The sequence below is a fragment of the Clarias gariepinus genome, chromosome 3, assembly GCF_024256425.1.
Source record: "Clarias gariepinus isolate MV-2021 ecotype Netherlands chromosome 3, CGAR_prim_01v2, whole genome shotgun sequence".
Taxonomy (NCBI): Eukaryota; Metazoa; Chordata; class Actinopteri; order Siluriformes; family Clariidae; genus Clarias; species Clarias gariepinus.
In genome coordinates this window covers 31,384,399-31,400,884 of record NC_071102.1, presented here as the reverse complement: position 1 = coordinate 31,400,884, position 16,486 = coordinate 31,384,399, and the positions used below count along the sequence as shown (strand labels likewise).

Below are 16,486 nucleotides of genomic sequence, written 5' to 3'. Positions count from 1 at the left end.
TTTAATAAAAAAAAATCTATAATGTTTTTTATTTTTATTTTAGTTCATTTTGACTTGTTGTCCTTGCACTTTCTCCTTTAAGCTTAAAATAGGAACATCAACATAATTTCCCAGACTTGTTTACATGCCTTTAAGCTAGACTGTATCAGACCTGGCATAAGGGGTAGTGAGCCCTGCTGCATTCACCCGTCTCTCTCTCCCAGGATGGGAAAACAAATGCATGTTTTCTAAAGTATGTTTAACTTGATATTTTATGCATAAATCCATGCTAACTATCCACCAATCTATGCGAACGGTGCTTTTTAATCAATTTACCCGACCTCAGGATTTCTTGTTGCTGATTGGTCAGAAAGTATTGTTTATTTTTCTACAGTCGCAGCTTTGACAATAGATCTGGCTGCAAGACAAATCACATACTAATATAAATGCACCTACACAGCTTATTAAAAAAAAAAAAGTATAATCATTAATATGGCAAGGGAAGGTTTTTAGATAAAAACATAAGAGTTGAAGTTATTTTACCTGAAATAAGAAGGTATTTCAGAAATGGAAGGAACTTAGGTTATGTTAGTTTAACCATGTGGAACAATGCACATATTTAACAACAACAATTTCTTGTCTTCTGTAAATATAAATCAATTTTACTACTTCATTCACAAGAAATGAATTGAATGCTGCTTGTAGTTTTATCAGTTGCTCATTGTATGTTTTCTTACAGTAAAATGGTTCAAAAAGCTGCAATAATTCACAAGAGCCCCCGTTTAATGTGTGCACACAATCTAAAAATACATCCAGTGAACAACTGGCGGTTTAACCTGTGTAAAGCAGTGAGGACAGTGTTGTGTTAAATGTCTGCTTCTTGCATGCCGAAGATAGCGCTTAATCCTGACACTATGACTCCATGTGACCACTGATCCTACAAGGTCAAAGGTGAAGAAAGTTTATCAGATTTAAATTTCTATAGTCTACAATAGTGTATATTTAAATAAAGCCTGAATGCAGGAATATAAGTCTGAATGTGGTGAGGACACTCTGGCCTGAGCTGAGGTTTGCACTGTGGAATGTAAGGTCAAAGTCTGCGGTTTAATCAGCTTTTATCAGAGTCAGCATGCAACATGGCTTCAGCGCGAGCTCAGTTCTGCTGGCAAGCAAGACATCAGTGCAGCAAAATGCAATGATAAAGTCTGATTATAGGAAAACGTCTTTTTTTTTTTTTAACTTTGTCTGATTGTTTATTTGTATTACATGTGAGATTCGCATAGATAAAGATTTTGGCATGTTTACAGGTTCACTCGACAAGCGTTTATAATGAAGGGAGTCTTAGTATGATAAAAAGTAATACAGATATTGTGAAAATTATCTTAACAACCTGTATCCTATATAAACTCACCCAGCAGTAGAATAGCAGTTTTGGATATATTCATTGCCTTTCATCATATTCTCTCGAGTTCTCTCATTCTATAACAGTAGATTGGATGTTAAGGTTGGATCTATTTTGGGGATTCATTTAGGATTATCTGTAGACCACTCAGGTGATGGCAGTCCAGGATCTCAGAGCATTAAAAGAACATCTTCTGTCAGGTAAGGATGTTTTGCAGCGTACACACAGCATTAAGATTATCACCTGGATGTTTTGTGCTTTACTTACAGTACAGTTCAAACCGCTTTGGTGTTTGTCTTAAAATGTCTTTGATTGGTAATTTTATGCTTTCTTGTACATTTTTCATTTGGGACTAGAGATTACTATGTATTCTTTCATAAACATATGTGCATTAAGGGTGTGTAAAATTCACTGCTTCAGAATGGACCCTGAGTTAATAATATAAGGGGTATTTAAGTCAAACCCAGACTATTTACTATTTAAAATTACAAAACGCACTTATTAAAGTAAAAACATTCTCTATATAATACCATTAAGGTAGAAAGATTTCTCAGTACGCTTGAGCCATGATCAGACGGCTAAAACACTGGCCTCCCAGGAGTTCCCTTAAACACTCAAACATGTAGCAATAACTCCCAGTAGTGTTCCTGTAATGTGCAAGTGATGTTGGTGAATGATTGTGTACAGTTCACACAACAGACGCGTCTCTTCCACAAGTTGCCGACAAATTATCCACCAGTTTTCAAGGTCAGATGTTCCACTAGTTGAATGTTCACAGGAACGACCTTTCGGTATGGTACAGGCTTTTAAAAAAGGCCATGATGTCCGTGGATGATAATCCCGATCTTCTTTAAAAAGTTTGCACCATACCACCATACTGCAGCTAAGAGTCTCATCACATTACTGTCCCGGTTATGACTTCAACACCCCCTCCTACTTTGTCTTATTATGAGAGTTTTACTGTTACATAAAATCCTAGCAGGCAGTGAGAGCAAGTAAGAAAGAGATAGCAAAACCATTGTGTGTGTGTGTTGGACATGACAGCTAACTTTTTTCCCCAAAGTGCAAGGATAGACTGAATACGTAATAATAATTGTTTTTTTTGTCATTTCTTTTGGTTCACTAGACTGAAAATTGTCATTCTATTTTCAAAAAATAAAACATTGGTACAAACTAACTCAATTATATCTGAATTTTATTTTATTTTCTTTCAAGTAATTTTTCGGAAATGTTTGATGTTTTTTTTCCTCCTCAGCATATGAATTTGTTTTTTGAATTTGAAATTTTATTTTTGGGTTGTGGAATGAATTATCCGAGTCTCTATTATCTCTTATAGAGAAATTTACTTTGATGTACAAGCACGCTTTGAGAATGAATTATGCTCGCAGCTCGCAAGGTTTAACTGTGCAGTAAAAAAAAAAAACAACCCACGGATATCCTCCAAATACCATAAGGCTCATATGTGGTATAATTAAGACCGATTTATTCACTTTTAATTTCAAGTGTTATGCAGGCAAAGGACTTTCTCTTTTTCTTTCATTTTTTTTTTACCCATTAACATAACACATTTGTACAAAGTTATTTTTTTTAAAAAATATCAATAAACTGAAGCCTTTCAGGCTAACCTGGCAAAACAAAAAAATATTAAATGTCATGAACACAAAGAAACATCTTAGAAAAAGATTTACAAATGAGATGCCACTAGAAAATATTGAAGAAAAAAAATTCAGTGATCACACAAAATATTACCAAAAACATCTAAATCGTTTGGTATCAGAATTCTTTTTCAAATTTTTCTTTTTAAATATGTTATGGTGTGAGAGACAAATTTCATATAAATTAAAAAGCTATGGTTATGTTTATAAAAGGACCACGATTAGAAAGAAATAATTGCTTATACCAGGGTGAGAAAAAAAAAACATGCTGCACGTAATCTCAGACTTAACAGCATACAATACACACCAGCAACTCTGAAAAAGGGCAAACATTGAAATAAAGATAAATAATAAATTAGGGATATTAAACAGTCTGTGGTAACATATAAAACCAGGAAAAAGAAAGTAAAAGGACATAAAAAAACATAAATTCTTAAATTTGTTTTTGATTTTCACAAAAAAAAAAAAAAAAAAAAAAAAAAAAACACACCACCAGACACATTTTATAACACCAAACTAAGCTACGAGAGCTCGACTGGCCGAGCATGTGGCCGCAGATCTACGACGAATCAGAAAGCGGACATATTTAATGGCACTGACACTAAGAATATGATGGGGGTGACGAAGATGATGACGAAGGTGATGTTAATCTAACAAGAGGAGCAAATAGCTGAGGAGCGCGTACAACATGTCATCGAACTGAGATTTAAAATTGACGTCTCCTTACTGGCCACAGTGTTCACTAGCATAGAAAAGAAGCGTGTGGTCAGCTGTGTGCAACTGTACACGAAATTGTCGTCTCTTCTTTGAAAGACCCGCTTCTCCTTCACCACCCCCCGACCCCTCCCTTTTTTTCCCCCTACATATCCCCCACCCACCCACCACCCCCCACCCCGACATGAGCCTCTTGCTCACTGCTCTGTGTTAAGGCATTGTAGGACAGTTCATATGACTTTTGAGAAGCAAAAAAACCCTTTAGGCTGTTTGCTGTAGGTTTTTTTCTTTTCTTCGCTTCTTAAAGAAAATCTATTCTGCCTCCTATTTAATGTAAACATGGTTTCACAAGGATTGTCGTTATAGTATTGCTTTCATTTAACATAGCAAATATCAGGAAGCCAAATTCAACTCTTTTTTTTTTTTTTTAATCCTCACATCATCTCTCTGTTCATATAGGAATGTATCATCTCTTTCTTTTTTAAATATAAATATTTTTCAATTTGTGCTTTTTAGGACTCTACTGTGTGACTGTGTCAGGTTCCGCCTTATCCTCTCTTTAACTTTCCTTTCGTGCATCTTCTTGAAATCTGCATACATGGACTTTGCCTAAGGTCTAAGAGTGAGGCGCTGAACAGTCGTCTGCTGATGCGATGACGGTTAAGAGATCGGCGTTCTACAGCTGTTCAGTTCCAAATCTTATCCAACTGCATTCACAAAAAACTGCTGTCTAGTTTGTTAAAAACCTACATTTACACCAACCTCCCACTCCTGATAATAAGTTGATTCATAATTTGAGAAAAGAAAACAAACAAACAACAAAAAAAAAGATGTACAATTTTGTGCATAGAGACATAATTTAATCCTAAAGGAAAAGACTCTTTATAGTGGATTTGCGTACTGGGAACAACAGATCCCTCCTACTCCTGTAAATAAAACACTCTGACACCTCGTCTCATTTCCGGTAATCACTGTACGTCTCTTAAAAACCAAACGGTAAATTCATAATCTTTAGATTCTTTTTCTATTATATTTTTTTTTTACATTTTCATATGAAAAAATCTGAAAAGCTGATGCACTTCAAGAGCTGTCCATTCTAAAAAGAACGAAAATTACAAACAAACAAAAGACAGACAACTAAAAGCTGATATAGAACATGGTGCTTTGAGTGGAGGATCAGGACCCCGAGCTACTCGAACTCCTCCTCCAGGTTGTTAGACGTCGTGGGCGTGGCCGGGTCGGAATCCTGCGAGATGGAGGCGACGGTGACGATCCTGGGCGAGCTCAGCGCCTCCTCTACCTCGTCCTCCATGTCCTCCGTGGTGAGGATGGCCAACGCGGCACCTCCCTTTTTGCCCTGGTGGGTTTTGATGTGCTTCGACAGGTGATCGCTCCTCATGAACCTCTTGGAACACTCCGGACACTCGAATCTTTTCTCACCTGAAAAGCACGGGGGATTTTTGATTTATTATATTTCTTTTTATATGCACTAAAGTTGATCAGAGGTCAATAAATACAGTGGTAATCTCCACTGGCCTCCAAGATGGATGCACGGGGGTAGACTGTTGATTTGACTCAATTAGATTTTTTGTACTTGTAATTTTTTATTACATTCAATGGAACTAATATTTACTGTCTGATACATCTAGCCTATACAGCTAACTTGTATTTCTTCTGGGTATTAAAAACTACAAAAAGTGTCTAATACTGTACATATTGAACTGCTGTGAAATCTGTGTTGTTAATTGTTTAAATGCCCCCTCTTACACAAATCATATTTTGATATATTTTGATCCTGGATGGGGTGCCAATCACTATAACCTACTTGCCCAATCTGCATGTCTTGGACTGTGTAAGGAAATCCACCAAGCACATGCAAACTCCACATATACAGCCCCAAAGGCGCCACTCGAACCCATCGACCGCAGGGGTCCGTCTACAACGACACCGTGCCATCCAAAAAGCCCAAATAATTAAAAAGGTAGGAATTAATTATAAATTGAAAAACTGCTGTATGTACAAACAATATGCTTATTAATATTAATGGGAGGAAAAAAACTATTCCAAGTATAAACTATTCCTCCCAAAGGCTTCCTCTGAGATGCGCGACACCAGCTTTTTTTACACCGCTGCTTATGCGGTCATAGAGAAGGGCAACACACTCATGCGACCTACCCTCTTCCTCATATATGAGCTCACAGATGCCGATGTTCGGTTAGTGGCACTGTGACTGACTGCGTGGACATTTATACGCTGGTGGGTGTGTGGTATACCCGTGTGTGTCCTGCGGTGCCGCTGAAGCTCGTCGCTCCTGGTGAAGCGTTTTCCACAAAAGATCCAGTTGCAAACGAAGGGCCTCTCTCCAGTGTGCCAGCGCAGGTGAGCTCGCAGGTGAGACGTCTTGCCGTAGACTTTCCCGCAGCCCTCCATGTGACACACGTGCTGCTTCTTTTTCGACGGGTCATTGTTGTTCCTGTCATAACATCTGCAGATTTACTCTCAAACCACGAGTTACAAATCACTCTAAGCTTTCATCTGGAATTAATCAGTCTACTGGTTTAAGCGTGAAAACGTTAAGTGCAGATGTTTCACCACATTTTATCTATTTTACCCAACAAGAAGAAGAACATCTCACTGGTTGATCTTAGTACTAAATGTGAATGTGAAAATAAACATCTAGTGGGACGAGTCCACGATTATAGCATATAAATAATCAGACATAGCGATTGAACTGATTTTTACTGCAATCTGAAGAATTCATAACTTGTACAACTGCTACACAAATTAATACAAGTAAATTAACACATCAGGGACAATACAATACATAAAACCATTCTGACAAAATTCTGACAAAACATTATATGTCATGTACAAATATTAAGCTAAACAGTGATTCACGGGATAATCTACACTGCGCTTTAATCATTACATGATCTGTTTATTAAAACAAAAATAAAAACAGGCCCTGTGATGCTATCTATTCAGAAGTCAAGGTGAAAATAACCACAAATGTGTTTTTCATACACAGTGAACCAGAATTTCCATGAGGTGAGTTCGGTTTGATGTGGACATACGATAAGTGCATTTGTCAAGTTAATTACCATGTATACGTTTATTTCTAAATTAAAATATTTTTACTTTTATTTGTCCCCCCCCAAAAAAAATTAGTACAAACCGTAATGAGCTCTGCCTGCTTGGAATGTTTAAGGAAAGCCTCCAGGCTTGTTGAAGAAAATTACAAGAATGCCAAGCATTCAAGGAGAATACGCTTAAGTGGGGATGTAACGTGCAGATATTCGCATTTGTATCATTTGTAATCATGTTGATCTACATCAAGATTATTTATCATGACTATTTATTGATTTTGGACACAACACCGTTTATTCACAATTGCTCACATGCCGGTCTTGCTGTGTTTAGGTACCGACGTCCATGATCGAATGAGTGGAGCGTCTAGGAAAAAATTTTGACTATGGTGACTTTTGATAGTAATCGAACACTGTACACGAGGCAATACTGCAAAGCTCTTCTAGATCCTTGTGGGTGTATCTCATTTGCCCTTGCTGATTTTGAGATTGTTCTGGAGTCATATATGTGCTTGGTGTTCTTTTGGTGGGGTGTGTATTTTCAAGCTCGTGATCAAGATTAAAATTTGATTAATTGCACAGCCCTGCGTTCATGTTGAGTGTGTGTCATAATTGTACTTGTGAACGAGCGGCTACCAAATAATAAAGCTGTAATAAAAGCAGGAGCGATATAAACCTGCTGTTATAAAATAGAAATGTAATCTGACCAATCAGAATTAAGAATTCAGTGCTGTAGAATCAAAAACCCAGGCCAATGTTTTTTCTTTTTTACACCTTGACTCAACTGGCTCACAAAGACAATTATTTACAAAAATAAGTTCCTGGTCACAGTTCGGAAATGTGATATAAACACTATACAGCTGTGAATCATAGATAGACTGTCGATTTAATTTGATTCAATAGCACTAAATCAGTCTAAATCATTGAGACATCTCGAATTTAACCTGAACCAACAGGTTTAAAAAAAAGAAATGTGACTATGGCTCTCACCTGCCCTCTCCGTCTCTGCAGTTGGGACACGAGCATGCCACCCTGCGCAGCCTCTTGCTCGGCTGACCCTCCTGCTCCGAAGGACTCTGTGCCTGCCCTAGTTGGTCTGGACTAACTGCGTTCAGACTGGTGTTGCTCAAGTTCCCTACAGTGACGGTCACAGGGCTGGACTGGACTTTAATACCCTCCTGAGCCTGCTGCTGGCCTGCGAAGCAAAAACATACAAGTTTGTTTTCTTTCTACAAGCTATGACAAGAATGTAACAAATCCACAACAAGACTGAACAACCGACAGCACGTCTGACATTTCAGGAGTGCGTTATGATTCTTCTGCTCGTGTGGATGGTCCCATAGTGGATCATTTACAATTTATCCCCAAACTCACCTCTGTGTCAGTGTATTATTCACCTACTAATGTAGATTAGTATCTAGGAACAGCTACTGTAATCATAACCACAGTAATCTGCTTGTCACAAAAGCTACTCATTGGAGAGATGATAGTTAGTGCTGTTAGTTTTGTACTTTTCTTGTCTAACTCAATACTGATTTATAAATCACACTATCCAGAAGAGGATAAGTTCCTTTTTGAGGTCAGTTTTTCTCAAGGTTTCTTTCTGGTGGTTTCTTTCAGGACAACCAGTCTTCCTGTCTCGGTAGGAATCTACATCTTTTATTACGAAATACTTTGGATTACAAAACTGCTAATTGCTTGACTGTTATAAAAACACAACAAAGAACTAATTCTTAACAACAGACAGAGAGCAATTTACTTGTAGACCGTTTGTCCATTTACTCCTATTACAGCCATTATTCCTGTTATTTTTGCACACTGTTTTTGTGCGCGCACACACACACACACACACACACACACACACACACACACACACACACATATATATATACAAAGACAGAGAGAGAGAGAGAGAGAGAGAGAGAGTGTGTCAGCAAACTGACATCTGCAAAAGTTTACTGCAGAACTGCGGGCGCTGTCAAACCCAAGCTTGTGATGTTCTGCCAAAGTCACTTTCATTACAAACTAAACTAAGTTTATAACCATGAGTATCAGCAAATCAGGAGAGCTGGGTAACATCATGATATATACGATCGAAACAGTAATGAATTAGGTCGTAATACACTTTCTTGAATACTGTATGAATCCCAACAGCCTTTTAAAAGAAACTCTACAATCTTCAAGTTTGGATGATCTCATGGTAACGTATCAAAACTTAAACCTATAGACTTAAGCATGTATTGTACACAGTTGTAAAAATGTCTTCAAATATCTTAGTATGATATTTTTGGTGCAAATAAACAGCAAGTCGTCCTGCTGCTGCTGTCAACGGTTTCACCAGTGTGCTGCGTTTTAACAGAAATTACAACCAGTAAGCTTACATGCTCTATTCCCTCCCTTTTTCAGTTTTTTGGTCAGTTAATTAAATGAGGTGTCAAGTATAAAAATAAATGCTGGTGAGTTGACAGTCATAGTGTGTTTAGAAACCATGACAATATTTCAACTGTGACATTTTTTGATTATACTCATCACAGCAGTCATGGACCATGGTCTGTAGAGCTGTGAATTTCAGCTGCACCATCGATTCGATTCTTTGGAATTAGACAGCTATATGTTACTACAGATTGTAAGGTATTAATAACCACTAAAAAGACCTAATAAGCACTAAACTGTTGTGTAACATGTGATGTTAGTTTCTTTATTTTTTAAAGTCAAAGGTTTGGACAGTCATACATAGTGAAAATCTTTTGTTCCTCTAAATCTTCTGCCCCAACTCCCATCCAGTAGGTGGCTGTATTGCACCCACAACCCATATCTAAACAGTTCAAAAAGTGTGAATCGGTTCTGAATTAAAAACTGAGTCATTGACTTATTTAACTGAATCAGCCATTAAAAGATTGACTAAAATGCATAATGGTCTAATAGTCTAGATGTGGAAGAAGCCAAGTACTGCAGCAGAATTCTTGAAGAAATAGCGTAGCAGATAAACCACTGACGATTTTGGATTTATTTAAACTATTTATATTTATGTACATGATTTAGCTAAAGGTGGTTTATCTGACCAAGTTTAGTCAAAAGATAGAGACTTCAATTAATTAATTAATTAATTAATTAATTTTACTTTATTTACCCTCTCTTGACTTATTATGGAACAAATTGCAGGTTCTACCAAAAGAAAAAAAAAACTAGAATATATATATATATATATATTTTTTTTTTTTTTTTTTTTTGACATAACCTCATGTAATCATTGGACTCACTTACCCTGCACTCCAGCAATAGTGAGTGGGACACCCTGCACCTGGACCCCTGCAGTCCCCAGACCTGCAATGTTGACTGTCTGCATTCCTGTCCCTGAGGCCAGCTGGGCCGTGTTCAGCGTGATGGGCGTTCCTCCGATAGTGAGAGGAGCGATCTGTGTGAATGCACCACCGCTCGGACTGGAGGCCACCGGAGCCAGCGTTAGCTGCTGAGCCATACCTGCGTTCTGAACCTGCACCGTCTGCCAGCTGATCTGGCCGGTTGGTGTGAGCGTGGGGGCCCGAATCAGGACCTGTGCGGGGTTCTGAAAAGCCTGCAGCTGTACATTCTGCTGCAGCGTCTGAGCCGGCTGTAACTGAATGGAGCCCTGGACCAGCTGCTGGGGTTGCTGTTGTGCCTGTGTCTGCTGCTGTGGCTGCTGGATCTGGATCTGCTGCAGCATCGGGTGACTAACGATGTGGAACTGCTGCACCGGGGCCTGCTGCTCAGACACTTGTAGCCCGTTGGACTGAACCGTGCTCTGGTTGTCAGAATCGCCGCCCTGGGCACGTATGTCTTTTTGCCCCTCTGCACCAGCATCAGATGACATTGACACTGAAGTTAAGGCGGTAGCGTCTGCAGAGATGGAGTCTGTGCCCCCTGATGTAGTCAAGCTGGTGGTCCCGGATGTTGATTCCACGCTGGTCGCGATCAACTGGCTGCCGTTCGCCACATTTACGTCGCTCGACTGCAGAAGCTGCACTGATCCTCCTCCTGCGGCCGCCACGTTGTTGATGACGGGCAGCGCCAAAGTGACACCACCAATATTTATGGGTATTGTAGTGACCATGGGGGCTTGCGTGCTCAGTTGGAGTGGAAATGAGGGCCGAATCTGCAGAGGGATGGCCTGATTTGCGACATTCTGGGAAACTACATTGGCCGACGTGGCTCTTGGAGGCGTGGCTAAGATGGCTTGATTGTTAGGAGCGTTAATGAGTTGAATCTGCTCAGGCTGGACGCTTAAAGTGGTTGCGTTGCTGGGGTTTAACTGGATCTGCTGACCGTCGACGGTCTGCAAGTGTGGGATCACCTGGTACTGAATCCCTCCTGTGGAATTAGGCATGTTTTGGACCTGGATGATCTGAAATTGCTGCTGCTGCGCGACTGACGCGTTGTTTAAACTGGCCGATTTAACCTTTCGTCCGGGTGTGGCATCAACAGGGACCACGCTTGTCCCTGTTGCTACGGTGGCCATGCCAGAAGCCTGCATGTTGTCCTTGGTTACGGTTGTTGTTGTTGCAGCAGGCGAAGCGGCGATGATCTGCCAGCCGTTTCCTGTGAACTGAGCAGGGAGAAGCTCCAGCTGCTGAGGGGCGTTCTGGAGCTGCAATAACCCTTGGCTGGGGTCGATGATGATCTGCTGCTGCACGCCGGGCTGCCCCTCCCCGCCCACGCCGCCTATTTTACTGCATGTGGCTGCAAGCAGAGCGAGAGGAGATGGCTGTGCATCCTGCTCACGTACACACACATACACACACACACACATGCAAAAAGAAGAAGAAGAAAAAAAAAAGAGAACAAAAAGAAAGCACTGAGTGTCAGAAAATGTGGGCGGGATTACAGGAAGAGTGGGTGGGTGTGTGTGAACCACAATTTCTCTATTTCTTACATGCACACCGCCTGCAAACTGGGTCAATGCAATACTGACACAAGACTAATACTAAAACATGTATATAGATGTCATTAGATTCAGGAAGACATTGTCATCTTTGTGTCGTTGTGACTCATATTAAGAGTTCGGCCAATGATTGATTTTGTTGCCAACTGTCTTTAAAAGTCATTAACTTTATCTTGATGTGAAATGCATTTAGAAGGCTTAATAAAAGAACAATAAAAGAATCAATGCATCAACACCCAGCTATTCTGATAATGTATTGGCTGGTCCCTAATGATTCTCAATGTATGTGTGTGAGTGCGTGTGTATTTTATCAGTCAAACGTTTGGACACAAGTTTGGATCTATTTTCTATGTTTCAAAACAATATTGTTGATATTTTTAAAACTATTAAAAAACAAGTATGGCATTAGGTAATTAACTAACAGCAGCAACAGTCTTATTGTTATTTGAAGACCCCGAAGGTCAGCTGTTCTTGAACAGTTCTTACGAGAACAGAATTGTCAAGTGCATTTGCAAAACACATCAAGCACCATAATGAAACTGGCTCTAAAGAAGACCTTACCAGGAAACCAAGACTAAAACTTACCTCTGCTGCATAGGAAAAGATCATTTAGAGTTACCAGCCTCATAAATCACCAATTAACAAACAGCACCCCAGATTAGAGCCGTTATAAAGCCCTTACAGATCATGAGTAGCAGATACATCTCAATATCAACTGTTCAAATAAGATTATTAAATATTTTGGATGCCTACAGCATTATTTTACAACGTAGAAAGAGATAAAAATCAGGTAAGACCATGGAATTTAAGAGTGTGTCCAAACTTTTGACATCAGATGTCTTAACTCAAGTTCATTAAAGGTAAAAGATATGATTCTGTGTGTGTGTGTGTGTGTAAAAAGTGTTAATTTTCCCTTCTCTATATGGACTTATAGGAAACATTGTATATTATAGTATGGCGAGAACCCTGATAACGGTCACTGGGTTACAAAACCACAAACAAAACACAATCTAATTATGGCATGCCTACGCCTGTCCTGAGATGTGTCTTAACGACCTAACAAAAGTACAGAAACGTGTTTCAGTGTACACAGCACAACAATAATGATTAAAGGCAAACACAAGGTAGACAGCAGGGTAATATAAAGGGGGGGACTACAACTAGGGTTGTGGGGTAATAACCAAAACTCATTACTTATAGTCATATGCACTAGACAGCACATAACCTCAGATGACTTTGCTGCATGCTGTATAGTGCGGAAGTGTGCAGTGTGATCAGGAAGACGTGTGTGTGTGTGTGTGTGTGTGTGTGTAGCAATAGTGCGCCAAGTTGACAGAACAAACTTTTTGTATTACCTGCGTGGATGTTTTTCCTTTATTGCCCTTTTCACCACCACCTGACTTCCCCCCGTCTGTCGCCATGACTTCTTTCTTTTGATCTGCGAAAACATTTTAAAAAGATAAATCAACATCAGAGGGAAACTAAGTAGCTTAGCGCCTTTTAGGGAGGGCCGCGTCCCAATCCGCACAGTGTTCCCTTGAACAGCGCCCTCTTAAACACAGGCTCACACAGCGTACACAGTGCACTACGTGTTTAATAGCAATGCGATTGGGATCCCCCCCCCCAGCTTTCTATAAGTCTACGGAGACAAATAGTCGAAAAATGTATATATACATATATAATTACATATTTAATCTAGCATTTACATTAAATGATATATATGTTTCAAATAAAATTTTGGTTGAACGATTAAAGCAAACTGAAGACAATGGTTGGACTGGTTGCACAATGGTGTCAAAACGAAGACGAAGGAGTCTTAAAAAGAATACATGAGCAATATGGATATAAGAGTAAAACAAAACAAAAACACGGAAGAGGAAAAATGGGGAAAGGAGGCGACAGGTTGCCACAGAGAGAGGGAAAGACAGAGGGGTGGAGACGATAATATGGGAGGGAGGGTACGCACCACTCATCCCGCATTAATAAAACCGGAGAGGAGTTGTTAACGAAAAAAAGGCCGGACGCTGTGGAGGCAGAGGCAGGCAGAAGGCCCGGAGAAGGACGGCCTATTTTTCCCCACGAATGGCTGCTGCTGCTGCGCTGCGCCGCACATCCACCGGAGAGCCGAGGCGAGGCGAGCAGACCCACCCGCCAGGAAGGGCGGTACCAACCGCGGCCACTACTACAATTCCACCCAGCTATAACCACCACCTACCCCGGCGGTATATAATTAAAACCGCACTTTACCTTTTAGTGCTTTTTTCTCCCCTCCGACTTGTAGCCTGGTTGAAAATTTTTAAGTGTTTCCACGGAAACGCATCCAAATCCAAATCCAACTTAACGCTCTATGTGTGTCTATGTCTGTGTGTGTGTCTCTCGCTCCCCGAAAGCTCCACCCACTTTTATTTAAATAGCACGTCTGAAAAAATATTCACCCATACTCATCTTTTCTAATGTACTTATTTCCTTTTCCATTAAATTATTCTAATAATAACATTATTCACACTCTACGCCCTAAAACCTTTCAATATTGCAAACGTTCCTTATTTTCCCCCCTCAGTCACAATTGTATTTTGTTGCTTTTGTGGGCGGATTGCTCCCCGCCCACATATTCAGATTGGACGTTAACCGTCGGAAGGCGCGTGCAACCATGGGGATTGTAGTTTTTAAACCATTTGAAAGTTAGCTATACGATAGAAAAGAAGACTACAAGTCCCATAAAGTTTAGCGCGAATATGTGCCTTCAGGTGGGGAGGTGTTATCATGTTCGGTTGAAGGGAATGGAGAAAGGCGGTAACTTGTGCTGTGTGGGGGTTGGGCGAATGCAAACGGGTGGAGAGAGAAACCGAGTACTCCCTTTAGCAGGGTTGCGTTGTGTTTGGAGAAATTAAAAATAATAGGTAATAATTCTGAACATGCATGTTTGAGGTGAATGACCAATTTATTTTACACATATTTTTCCAAACAAACTTTCTTGTTAGGGATTTATTCCTAAGGACTTGGTTATTCCAGGTGTTGTCACAGGTGACGTTATGATTTCTTGAAATTATATGAAATATACATTTTGTATATGAACTGTTTTTTTTTTTTAATTATTATTTACAAATTCCTATTTAATGTGTCAAACCAAGGACACCTGCACCACACTTCACAACAACCCCATTTGTTTAGAGATTATCAAGCTGATAAAATGGTGGTTTGCTGTACAAAATAAATCATTATAGCCTATAATAAATCCTTAATAGAAGTAAAGTAACAGAAGATAAAGTGTATATCATTTTAGACTGAGATCAAAGTTTTTAATAGCCTTGTTGTGATGGCCCCCTGGTGACCATGAGCATCATTGCATGCTGATGTACATTTGCAAAAGTTTACTATAGGGCACTGTGACATAATGATTAGCACTGCTGTCTTGCACCTCTACCGGAAGGATGGCATAGAAATAGGCACTGTTTTCTCGCACCTCCAGGGTTGAGGTTTCGAATCTCACCTCAGGTCTGTGTGCATGGAGTTTACATGTTCTTCCTATGCTTGTAAAGTTGCTTGGAATAAGGACCTTTACAGTAGGAGAGTGATTGATACAGCATTTACCTTCATAATCAGACAATCAATATTTTACTGCTCGTCCACAAGGGGGCAATGTAGGACCTATATAACAGATATGTCTCTTGCTCAACTCTTATCAATGCTAAAATTACTGTACTGTGCAAAAGGATAAAGAGCCCTGTTATTTTTTTCGCAAACTTTATTATATATGTTTATTTTTATGACTTCATTATTAAGTCAGTACAAAAACATTTCTCACTCAAAAACAATGCAAACTCCATGCACACAGAGGCAGGAATCAAACCTGGATGGGAATCGAACCCAGACCCTGAAGAGGATAGGCAACAGTGCTAACCACTAAGCCACCATGCTGCCTAAAAGCTTTTTTGATTTTCAAATTTGCCAACATGAAAAAAAAGAAGGTTTGACAATGTCCCCAAATGGACTGAGGCTGGATTTGCAGAATGTTCAGTAAAACTAGGCAGCTATTTTTCTTATGAAACTGCACAAATTATACCCAAGACTATATTAAAAGCAAACTACTGTCACACCAATTAATTGACTTTGTTGTTTACTGCATTTTATAGTATTCTTTATGTAGAAACTATTTTTTGAAGACATCCTTGCGCTATATCAGTTATTTGCATGTGCCTAAGACTTCTGCACAGTATTGTTTGTCCTTTTAGGGACACAATTATAAGTGAGGAAATTTGACTTAGACAGCTGGTAAACTACATGTGTATACTAGGAACCCAGACAGATAGGAACTGAGAAAACAGGTCTGTAGTATATTACTGTGTCAGATGTTGACCTGGATTTGGGGCTGGGATTTGACCTGGGACTGGTATCAGATTGGAATTGTGATTTGATTTTTATATGGCACTGAGATTTGATTTGGAAATGGGATTGGAAACACTGCTGTCTTGCACCTCTAGGGTCGAGGGTTTGATTCCTGCCTTGTGTGTGTGTATCAAATTCAAATTTTATTTGTCACATACACAGTCATACACAGTACGAAATGTAATGAAATGCTTATACGACTGCCATTGACCCTAAAAGAGAATTAAAGTTTACAAATAAGAAATAAATATGAATAAAAGAAATACGATAGAAAATTAAATAGAAAAATTAAATTAAACTAGGAAAAATAGAAATAAAAATAGAAATGTGCTAGGAAAAATAGAAC

The 16,486-nt window shown here is 39.4% G+C and overlaps 1 protein-coding gene across 3 annotated transcripts; it reads right to left on the bottom strand.

Annotated features, from left to right (window-relative positions):
* Window positions 1–2,847: 2,847 nt before the first annotated feature.
* On the bottom strand, window positions 2,848–14,300 carry sp4 (sp4 transcription factor). 3 transcript variants are annotated; one of them, XM_053492590.1, is made up of 6 exons: window positions 14,002–14,300; window positions 13,110–13,192; window positions 10,101–11,586; window positions 7,827–8,031; window positions 6,024–6,223; window positions 2,848–5,190 (listed from the first exon to the last, which is right to left on the bottom strand). In XM_053492590.1, the coding sequence occupies exons 2-6, from the start codon at window positions 13,173–13,175 to the stop codon at window positions 4,940–4,942; spliced, it is 2,208 nt and encodes a 735-aa protein (XP_053348565.1). In that variant the 5' UTR covers window positions 13,176–13,192; window positions 14,002–14,300; the 3' UTR covers window positions 2,848–4,939. The 3 variants fall into 3 exon arrangements, with proteins under 3 accessions (XP_053348565.1, XP_053348564.1, XP_053348566.1); XM_053492589.1 differs by lacking the exon at window positions 14,002–14,300 and adding an exon at window positions 13,721–13,975; XM_053492591.1 differs by lacking the exon at window positions 14,002–14,300 and having other exon boundaries at window positions 10,101–11,552; window positions 13,110–13,678.
* Window positions 14,301–16,486: the final 2,186 nt, after the last annotated feature.

Bases quoted from the DNA above. Each gene is read 5' to 3' on its own strand.
- sp4 (XM_053492589.1), bottom strand. The intron at 8,032-10,100 runs GTAAGTGAGTCC...TTTGCTTCGCAG, and splicing joins CACTATTGCTGGAGTGCAGG to GCCAGCAGCAGGCTCAGGAG. The intron at 5,191-6,023 runs GTATACCACACA...CGTGCTTTTCAG, and splicing joins GCACCGCAGGACACACACGG to GTGAGAAAAGATTCGAGTGT.